The sequence below is a fragment of the Suillus subalutaceus genome, assembly GCF_016647625.1.
Source record: "Suillus subalutaceus strain FC151 chromosome Unknown DFJ58scaffold_150, whole genome shotgun sequence".
Classification (NCBI taxonomy): Eukaryota; Fungi; Basidiomycota; class Agaricomycetes; order Boletales; family Suillaceae; genus Suillus; species Suillus subalutaceus.
Genome location: NW_024540399.1, coordinates 117,907 through 127,703, shown reverse-complemented (window position 1 = coordinate 127,703; position 9,797 = coordinate 117,907). Strand labels below are relative to the sequence as shown.

At 48.0% G+C, this 9,797-nt stretch overlaps 3 protein-coding genes across 3 annotated transcripts; 2 read left to right on the top strand and 1 right to left on the bottom strand.

Annotated features, from left to right (window-relative positions):
- Positions 1-542: 542 nt before the first annotated feature.
- Positions 543-3,826, bottom strand: DFJ58DRAFT_813247 (uncharacterized protein). The gene is made up of 6 exons (XM_041391589.1): positions 3,295-3,826; positions 3,144-3,212; positions 3,018-3,093; positions 2,554-2,871; positions 2,155-2,494; positions 543-2,030 (listed from the first exon to the last, which is right to left on the bottom strand). The coding sequence occupies exons 1-6, from the start codon at positions 3,816-3,818 to the stop codon at positions 1,018-1,020; spliced, it is 2,340 nt and encodes a 779-aa protein (XP_041238439.1). The 5' UTR covers positions 3,819-3,826; the 3' UTR covers positions 543-1,017.
- Positions 3,827-4,893: 1,067 nt separating this feature from the next.
- On the top strand, positions 4,894-5,949 carry DFJ58DRAFT_845859 (uncharacterized protein; the record flags this gene model as incomplete). Its single annotated transcript, XM_041393206.1, has 3 exons — positions 4,894-5,241; positions 5,395-5,683; positions 5,705-5,949. The coding sequence occupies 3 exons, from the start codon at positions 4,894-4,896 to the stop codon at positions 5,947-5,949; spliced, it is 882 nt and encodes a 293-aa protein (XP_041238438.1).
- Positions 5,950-7,111: 1,162 nt separating this feature from the next.
- Positions 7,112-9,327, top strand: DFJ58DRAFT_813239 (uncharacterized protein). The gene is given in 17 exon segments (XM_041391588.1): positions 7,112-7,202; positions 7,214-7,384; positions 7,434-7,452; positions 7,507-7,578; positions 7,708-7,791; positions 7,825-7,828; positions 7,936-7,953; positions 8,004-8,029; positions 8,088-8,113; positions 8,164-8,208; positions 8,410-8,425; positions 8,476-8,515; positions 8,574-8,671; positions 8,728-8,818; positions 8,925-8,991; positions 9,041-9,065; positions 9,122-9,327. 16 exon segments carry the CDS (start codon positions 7,339-7,341, stop codon positions 9,204-9,206), a joined length of 762 nt encoding a protein of 253 aa, XP_041238437.1. The 5' UTR covers positions 7,112-7,202; positions 7,214-7,338; the 3' UTR covers positions 9,207-9,327.
- The last annotated feature ends 470 nt before the right edge of the window (positions 9,328-9,797 follow it).

Genomic DNA, 9,797 nt, shown 5'->3' with positions numbered 1-9,797 from the left:
CAGAGGCTCTAGGTTATCTTGAGGGCAGCGGGACCTACAATATGATGATCTCGAGGCAGCGGAACATAAAATAACACGCTAAAGGCTCTCTAGAACCACATGAGACGACCAGAACCAACCCCTCCAACGAGGCCTACAAGGGTATTCTGGTGACTCTTGAGGATTTGAGGGAGACCCTCTTGCGAGAGGGTTGTCTCAGAGATGTGTTTTGTCCTACATGGAAACCGGGTCTAACAGACCTTGACAAGCTCTAAAAAGTGCTGCCAAGGGTGGTAAGTGCTAGGCTTTACGCTTGATTAGCATGCTCCATCCAATCAGCGCGCAGCGTGAAATCATGACCGTCGCCGAACACTGGCAGGCAGGGTACTACCGTACTATATAACTTTGTCTTGCAAGGTTATGCCAGGTCACCTCCGTTGTCACGGCCGGTCGGGAACAAATGACAGGAGTGGCAGCCTTGTCAAACAGTTTTAGGCTTTTCGCTAAATCATGACGGGTTCCTGTAGTCAAACCTAGCAAGTATTCAGGCGCCTGGTCATATCGAAGGTTCTCAATGTTCCAAACTTGTTTAAGTCCCTAAGTAAGGTATTATGCGTCAACATCGCCCGACACTATGTGGCGGGATAGCTATCGATATTCTATGTATAAACGTGAACAGAAAAAATGAGTCTACCGATCAACACACCCAAGTCTGTGCAATGTAAAATATAATCAGGTGTATCGTTGTCTATGCTAGGCAATGGAAAGTCAATAAATTAACGAAAAGACGATAGCGGTGGAAAGAGGGCAGCAGATGCGGAATCTCGTAAGGTATAATGAATGGGGACAAATGGTCGAGCAAGGCAACAAAGTAGCCAATTAGCTGTAATGGGGTAAAGGTAAGACACCGACCAATTATAAAATGGAGACAAACGAGGCATGTTACAGGGGGAGATGAAGCGACGGTGGATGTCCAAAGTCAGTTGGAGGGCAGGCGAAATGGTGCGTAGGCGGTCCAAAAAACACCCCAGCCTATGCTTACGCTCGATTCTTCAATAGCACAGCATACGCTCGGAGTTCACGAACAAGTGACTGGAGCTGCAGCACACGGGGCGTGTCATCGAAGTCTATGGGTGAATCCACATCCATGTCATCATCCCGCTTGTCACCACCATCCTCGGTCTGGTCTTCATTGCTGGACTCAAATTCGTCGGCCTCGGATGACGAAACCATTTCCTCATCAACTAAGAGCGAGGCGGCAATTTTTGAGGCTTTGTTAAGTTTATTGGAGGACGAATCAAAGGATGAAGCTGCAGTGGAAGTGGATGCCGACGTGTGGGTGTTTGAAGACAAGATCGCATGGGACAGCGATGCAGATGCTGCACGAAAAGGTAAGGCTGATACAGGTCGCGGTTTTGACTTTTCCGAGGAACTGGAACGCGATTCAAGTCCAGCTTTCCGCTCGACCCACTCCGCAAGCTTGAAAATTTCTGCAGGATCTGAGAAGGCATACCATCTGGGACGTTCGGTCTTCTTCTGTGACCTCTTGCTCTTGTCTTCGTCCTCATCCGATTCAGAATCAAGGTCAGACTCAGACTCGGAATCATCTTCTGAGCAGTCCTCATCCTTTGGCGGATCTATTCTCTCTTCAATGCCAGGCCGCACGCCCCACACAGCTATGAACCAGCTCCATCGTCTGTTTGATGCACGTTCTGAAAGGGAGGGGGGAGTCCATGGTGACCTCGACTTGGCTTTATGGCTCTTAGTCCTGGCGCCTTCGTCCCGTTCCCCAACTTCAATATTGGAGGTAAGGTACTCGCGTGAATTATCTCTCTCTCCTCGTCCTGGCGTCAGAGCCCAATATACCCTGCCTTCTGAGTCCCGACCTAGTGGTATGATGCGTTGGGCGCAGGAGGATAAGGCAATGGTCAAGGCCGTCTGAGGGGTCAGTGTATGCGTCGGTGTGTCCTCTAAGCCCTTCGCATCCTTCTCTTTTTCCTGGACATTGGCGCCGCCTTTCTCCTTCTCCTTGGCACTGGCGCCTGCTTTCCCTTCCCTTCGCCTTCTTATCTTTGGCCTGCGCTTTCGTATCCTTAGCCTTCCGCTCCTTCTCCGCTTTCTCCTTCTCCTTTCTCTCTTTCTCAGCCCGATCAAGAGCTCGCTTCATCTCTAGACTTTCCCTTGTCAATTCTTTTGCGTCTTTTGCGCCTTCCTCTAATGCATCCCTGATCGCCTGTCCTTGTGATGCGTGGTCTACAAGGACGCTGACAATAGGTATGAGTTGTGAGGTGCGAACTACTTCGGGCCAGTCTGCCTCCTTGCCCATTTCTTTGGCATGAGACGAAGTGCGGGCGGAACGGGTTCTAATGGTCGGCGCGTTCTGAAGGAGGTGCTCAGGGGCGGGTGTAGGAGACGGGAGAGCGAGGGAAGGGAGTGTGCTCAAGGTGCTTAGGGTGTTAACGATCTTGAAGAGGAACGCCTGTTGATGGAGCGCGTTGGCTGTTGTGGAAAGGATCTGTCGGGGGAATCAGGATAGTGAGTGGACAAGAGGAGACGGAGAAGACTGGAACGCACCTTGGCGTCTACTTCTATCATGCCTAACAATGCAATCAGTAGTGCTTTCACGCATCCCTCTGAGACCCAAATTTCTAAATCGCCATCCTCCTCCTCCTCCTCGTCAAAATCTCGTTGAGAGCGGGAAAGAACCTCGAGCTCGTCGTGGTGTGAGCGTGACAGGGGGAGAAAACGAAGTGCAAATTCACGGATGTAGATACGGGCTTCCGCTCCCTGTAGGGAGAGATGAGTACGGACCGGTGTCCAGAGAACTTGGGAAGGGGCTTCGGGGCTGGAAGAGGTGCAGGAGTGGATATATGTGCAGGATTCTTGGTGGATCTGGACTTGGAGTTACTGGTTGCACTTGCAGTACCCTGGAGCGCAGATCTGGCTGTTCTTGACTTCTTCTCAGCGACAGCTTTTCCTGCCATCGGGTCCTGTGCATTTGTCAATATTAGGAGGTTAGGACTGATATAGACACATACAGCCGCAGTTGGATCCTGCATAAGAAGTTCTGCGGCTGACTGGAGCCCTGATTTACGCGCTGCGACGGTGAGGTTCCTATACAGGGATAAAATTAGTGAAGTCGTGGTGTAACGCGTGGTACGCACCCCGTGGGCTGAAGGCCCTTTGCCTTTCTGCAGTGAACGCAGTTACAAGTCTCCTCGCATCGGGGGCACCTAAATGAGTGCAAGTAAAGACGGAAAACCACGCATATAGTCAGTGCTAATCGCAAATGCGAGTATTAGAATCACAACACACCTAAAAAAGTACCCCTCGCCCGATACATGGCGTTTTTTCTCGGCTGCCGGGACAGTACTGGTGGACAAGATATCCTGAAGCGTGAATCCATAGCGGTTCTTGAGACAGGGGCCGCAGTACTTGGTGTTGCACCGTCGCTTAGATTTCGCGTCTTCACGCGTGCATTGGATGGCGAGAGCTGCATCGCGCTTCTTGCTACATTGATGACAATAAACAAAGCCGTTTGGGAAGTCGGGGGTAGCGTTCGGGAGGGGACGACGCGTAGCGGTTGGCTTGATAACTGTAGTGTCAACCTTCGATTTCTTTACCAGCTTGTCAAGAGTTTCGTCCGATTTGCGTTTGGGCGACTTGTTCATGATGGTGTTTTGAGAGATGGATGCACGCAACGCGTTTTCTTTGCGGCCGGACACAGTATGCGTGGTGTTGCTAGTAGCTGGTATACTAGGCTTATGCAATGCGGAAGAAGGAATTTCGACAAAGACTTGAGATAGACGCCTTACGATGCCCTTTGGTTGACCTGCCATTGATGATGATGATCGTGGTTCTATCGGAAAAGACGCGTACAATAAACAATTGTCTTTATTGCTTTGGTCACATGATTCCACTTTGGCTCGTACACCGTGTACACGGGTTTCTTATTCGAGCCAGCTTCGACAGAATATGGAAACATGGCGATTTGACCGATTAACTTGTAAGTATCGAGCTCTGCATAATGACCACTGACCAGCGAGATGACTGCAGGATAGTATTCACATCCCAAGTATTCTACCTGGGTCTGGTATCGTTGATTCGGCCGATATCAGGGTAAAGCAGTAGACATTGTCTAGTATGATCCGCATCATTATTTACTCAGAGAATTACTCTCGACGTTGATTGGAATTTGGATACTGGTATGGCATGGTACTAGTGAATGCAATTCCCCCGGACATAGCGAGACGTCTTCCCGCACAAAAATGAGATTAAGACTTGAACAAAGCTTACCGATCATATAGTTTTGACTTTTGACTGTGCTCTTGAATTGAACAAAGATCAGAGTTCAAATCCAGTGTGGTCACGGTCACGGTGAAGCTCAGTCTGCATTGGTTCATAGCATCATACCCATCCATCTGCGATTTGACCAATCAGAAAACTGTCGCCCATTACTGGCGGTAGCATGCAGATTCGGTGCGCGGTCAAAATGTTTCAAGTTCGTAAGAATGATATGAAGCACGTCTCCTGCAAATCTCACGCACCCAGAAAGTCACAGGTCAAGCATTGGATACTTTCCAAACGAAATATCATCCAAACGCCCCATCTCCCTGCTCAGCGCTCAGCGCCCAGTTATTCCTATCACGTTTGCTTCCAGCATCAGGACACGCACCTCAATCCATAGCATGGACGACGGTTATACCGAGGATGACGAGTATGACCAGGGCTCGGATGACTTTGACGACTTTTGCTATCGCCACCCAGAACTCAGGCGTCAGACTATATTCTCGTCGACCTGGAAAGACATCAACCGCATCTGCTTCACACATCATTCAACCTGGCAGTAGTCCAGTCACTGACCAGTATATACCCTTATCCCCTTCTCAACTGGAACAATTTTAGAAGATGATTATGCCCTATCCTTCGGCCTTGAAAACTTCTAGAGATGCACCACCAGGAAAGGTCGTCCAGTTACCAAGAGAAATCATGTCGGAGTATGTCCAACCCTACTTCGAGTCTAAAGCTAGGGCCCTCCGTGCAGTATGGAGTGTAAAGTCAGGCCAATTCGAATCTCCTGCAGCCACCGGCAATAGGTTAAACGCAAGAAGCAGAGGCAAGATATCTACTATTCAGACTCCCTTGCAACCCAAAAAGAAGTGGAGAAAAGCTGAGGTCGAATGGAAAGGTCAATGGATAGTCATAAATCATGGCACGCTGTCTCTGCAAGGATTCATCCGTTCGTCTTTTGAATTGTATACAGTAAGTTACCGCATTGCGTGCTCACCTCCAAGCTACCAGGGCGGGACCCCTTTGCATTATTTTCAGCTGACATCATTACACGCGCTTCGTGGCGCAGAGTCTCTTGCAAGAGCTTGTTCCATCATTGCAAAACAACGTGTTGTTTGTCTCAAGTTTCAAGGCAAGGAGTTCATGGCATCCTGCGTCTCTACCTCTTCACTGCCCATGTCTCTCCCCTCGTCTCCGATTGCAGAAGACTGGAAAACAGACGTGCAAATTGAGGCGACAGATATCCTCTCTACCAGACAAAACCGCTTCAACCCCAGAAGAACCTTCAGACGGGGAGATGACCATAAGAACTCCCCGTCCTTCGACTATAATCCGGAAGACATCTGCCGCGAGAAAAGCGAATGGTTCGTCCCCGATTTGCTGGACGACCACGGTACTCAGTTTAATTCACATCGTATGTCTATCACTCACACAGCTTTCTCGAACATCCTCCGCATCCTTCACCGCCACACCTCTCATCCAATATCATCATCGTCCCTCCCCACCTCATCAATCATCACAGTCGCAGACTACTGGAACAATGTGTCTTATCCCGCTCTCACGCCTTTTGTTTATTCCTCTCCATACAATTCTCTTCCATACCCAGAATGGCTCACGAAAACCGTCCAGACCACGTGCAAGTGCCTGGGTGGATTAAGAACACGACAGTTAGCACCGTGAGCGTGGGCACTGCCCCACACACGTCTCCAAGGAGACGATTTTCGACGCTCGCTCCGGTTTATCCAGACTAATGAAAGACTGGCACATCGGAGGTTTGGACATTTTACCTTTTGCAAAATTCCAATCAAAAGCAGATCCTAGACCTGGCTAGAGCATTCTAGACCTAGCCTGGATCGCTCTGAAGCGCTCTACATCTGCAAAACCACTGAAATGAACGCTCAACTTATATAATTACGCGCGTTACGGACACTTATGAATGCTTACGACCTCAGTAGCGCACTCACGCGATTGGTGGAGATCCTGAACACCAATATTACGCACCATATCTGGCTGATATAAATCCAGCTTGGTTATCTTTGCCATCCATCAGTGGGTTCAATTGTGCTACAGAGCGCTACAGAGCGCTCTGTAGCACTCTGTAACGAATTACGTTTTCCTGATGTCGGTAAGATGCTGATATGCTCAGAGATACGATATGATAGATGTGGGGCTTTGTCGTAGCGCAGTGCTCTTCACCACTTCTTGCCTTGCTCGCGACACGCAGGCACACAGTCACGGATACACCGCTCCAACACTCTGACCCATTTTACGGCCATGAGCAGGCTTCGTGGCTGTGTGCTCTTCATTACCCATATTTTTGCTTGTCCAGAGTACCCCCCCCCCTTCTTCTAACTCACAAGTAAAGCCTCCCATTTTATTGAATATTCACTTCATCGCACGAAACTCCATTCTTCCATAACTTTCGCTGCTCTCGCCCCGCTCCAAAACTCAAGGCGCGCTTTATTTTACGTTAGTCGGACACGCGCACTTATATCAGATTATCCATCATACAGTTGTACTTAATTGATGTGCTACATGCTAGGATACAAATAACAACATCCTAACGAAAGTTGTCAAGTAACGAAGGTGAGATATTAACGAAGAAAAGACGGTAGTGGTTGGGAGCCGGCAGTGGGGATACATAGGTGAGGATTGTACAGCTCGGCGGTGATGGCTGCAATATTAACTTGAAGCGAAGATGTTGAGCAGAGTCTGGGGTCTTTTCATTGTGAATGACGTGAGGGTGTCCAGACTTTATTTGCTCAGGGTTTGAAGTTGTTCGAAGGAACCGAGAAAGGTCCGAATGATGATAAAGGGTTACCAAACACCGTCGAAGCAAGGCTAGTCTTCGTTCCATTTCGTCTGTTTAAGTACTAATAGTTGATGGGCCGGGAGACTCGGCGGGTAAAGCTCGGAATGTATTTAGTCTTATGCTGTCATGATTGCCGCAGTGCCAAGCGCATTGGTTCATTGAAGATAATGCGTGAATATAAAGGCATAAAAGAGTCTTGCAGGTACAACGTCTACTTCAGTTCACTCTCTTTCTTCTTTGTTTTCCCTTCGTGTCTCATGGCGCCCAATTCCATTGAGGGTATGTGGGGGCCGGGATTCATTGGTGAGCATTCCGGTGATTCACCTTACCTCGCAGCTGACTCTAGGCCAAGGATACATCATAGCTACAGCGTATGGACTCGCGTCACTCATCTCTATCTAAGATTGACTTGCAGAATTGTAAAGGCTCTATGGGATATCCTTTGGGCAGTATATGTTCTACCTGCGATCTTTTCCACAAGATCCGAAAAGACTCAAGTTATTCGTGAGCACAACTTTTTACATTCATGAAAATATCACCAATGACATCTTTCATCACTAGATAATGACAGCCTTGTGGGTGCTTCGCACAATCTTGAGTGTATGCTGATACCATAACGGTGTCAGTCTTTTCGACACAATGCACCAATACGCGATGACAGGGATATACTGGTCTATCTTCATTTCGTGCCGACGTAGCACGTCCCTCGAGTGTACGACTACATTCCCCTGGTAAGTCGATAGACTTGTTCCTGGATCCTAAGCGGGCTCATTGGGACTCCGGAGAATAGGCAGATGCTGGCAAGTACATCTGTGTTATTGTAGTGTACGGTATAATGATCATTGGCGACGAAGCTGGGACTATTTGTGTCAGTAAGTCCACCATGTTTGGTCGTTCATGATGTCTAGTAACAAATTATCAGTATTCGATCATTTTCTTCGTCCAGTGGTATGTGTCTCCCAGTGACTAGCCCTCGGGACGATGCTTATTTGTTTCAACAACACAGTTTCTATGCGTACAGGGTGTGGATAAGTGAGTCCTTCAGGATCTGCGAGAGCAAGGGTCTCAATGTGTTCTTTTAGTCACGGGCAACAATCACTGGATTACAGGGATAATTGTGAGATCACGTTTTCATTATTTCTTTCGTGGAGAGCCATCATGATGACACAGACCATCAGTGCGTGCTCATTACTGTATCGTTTGGTCAGTTCTTTTGATCAGTCATGTAACCTCTCTGACTTTAGAACGCTATAGTTTTGCGGCATGAGTTACATTAATCTTTTAACTCTGGTGCCACTGTTCTGATTTGTCGTCGTCTTGGTTTCTAGCCATCTGTGGTTTAGCGTGAGTGCTTGATCATCGAGCTTATACTGTCCCTCACTTAGGCGTCAAAGATTATACACGAGAAGCGCTGAATTCATATTCAGCACGAAGGTCCGGCCAGTCATATGATAACTTTCGATAACCCTAACGAATCCATACCTCGAATCAGTGGTCGCCAATATCGACATTTACCAGCGCATTATGTGATTCTGTCATCACAGGGTCCATATGGTTGTTCATGCGACCAGCACGAACGGGACATATTCGGTGCGTGGTCTCTGCTTTGCTTGTTGTCCGACTCATGCCGGATTCTGTGATGGAAGGAGAAAATCAAGAAATTATATCAGTGATATGATGTGGATTTGTATCAACATGGGTTTATTTTCGTGGTATGTGCAATCCTCCACACCTGTTGTATATTCCACTCCATATGTTTCCTAGCATTTTAGCAATCACCGTGGTTGTGGTGGTAAGTTGTTGTCGTCCATGCTTGCAAGACAAGAGATCAAGACTGTTTCAGTATATGTTTCAAGATGGTCTTATGGGACAGTTCTATACCGCTGCTCCCGGAGCGGTGCTAGCGAAATGTCAGTGTGTTTCCTTTGCGCTGTGAATACACTAAAACCCTCGTCATAGCCTATATGAACTCGATGATGACGGTGTGAGTGAGATCGTTTCTGTGCGCGAAGCTCACTAAGGTGCTAAATCGGTGATCAGGCTCAATGCTAGGAAGTCCATCCGCGAACGGGAGCAACTTGGTTACATCTTAACGGAGCTTCCTGCGATACCTACGGTACGGTGATATCTTGTTGTCTTGGCAGACATCGGATATATATATGATATTCACATACACTTATGACCTCCATAATCTTCGGCCAGCATATGGGGCGTACCAACTATCCTACGACTTTCCTTTTAACTGCACCTTCTACAATGATGAGCCTATCTAGCTTATACTTAGTTATGGCGACTGTGTTGTGTAATCTCAAATACTATTAGATACAAGGTCCAGCCAGGCCTGGGGGTCGGTAGCAGTGCGTGTTTTAGGGTCAAATTAAATTAGGGTCAAGATTACCCGGTAATTGTAACCCTGTGCTCTTGACTATCTGAATTGAACGAAGATTAGAGTTCAAATCCAGTGTGGCGAAGCTCCACTTGACCCTCGTGCGACTTATCAAGTCTGCACTGGTTCATAGCATCATACCCGTCATCGAGAATCGACAATGGTGGATGCTGGCGCCTGCGGTAAACCAGCGCATCCGATGATGTTGCCAAGTCACCATCACTGGATAAGCTGGCTTACCGCCTGTATACGTCCGAGAGCAACATCGATGGGAGACGGAATACGAACAGATGGAAGGGAAGGGCAAGCAAAATATAAGGGCGTCACATA

What these genes read in the sequence shown, in the direction of transcription:
- DFJ58DRAFT_813247 (XM_041391589.1), bottom strand. Translation starts at nt 3,818, where the DNA reads ATGGCAGGTCAACCAAAGGGCATCGTAAGGCGTCTATCTCAAGTCTTT. An exon ending in GGCGAGGGGTACTTTTTTAG is followed by an intron (nt 3,213 to 3,294) that starts GTGTGTTGTGAT and finishes GCACTCATTTAG; the next exon opens with GTGCCCCCGATGCGAGGAGA. An exon ending in AAAAGAATTGACAAGGGAAA is followed by an intron (nt 2,031 to 2,154) that starts GTCTAGAGATGA and finishes GGCGAAGGGAAG; the next exon opens with GGAAAGCAGGCGCCAGTGCC.
- DFJ58DRAFT_813239 (XM_041391588.1), top strand. Translation starts at nt 7,339, where the DNA reads ATGGCGCCCAATTCCATTGAGGGTATGTGGGGGCCGGGATTCATTG. An exon ending in CAAGATCCGAAAAGACTCAA is followed by an intron (nt 7,579 to 7,707) that starts GTTATTCGTGAG and finishes TAACGGTGTCAG; the next exon opens with TCTTTTCGACACAATGCACC. An exon ending in ATCATTTTCTTCGTCCAGTG is followed by an intron (nt 8,030 to 8,087) that starts GTATGTGTCTCC and finishes TCAACAACACAG; the next exon opens with TTTCTATGCGTACAGGGTGT.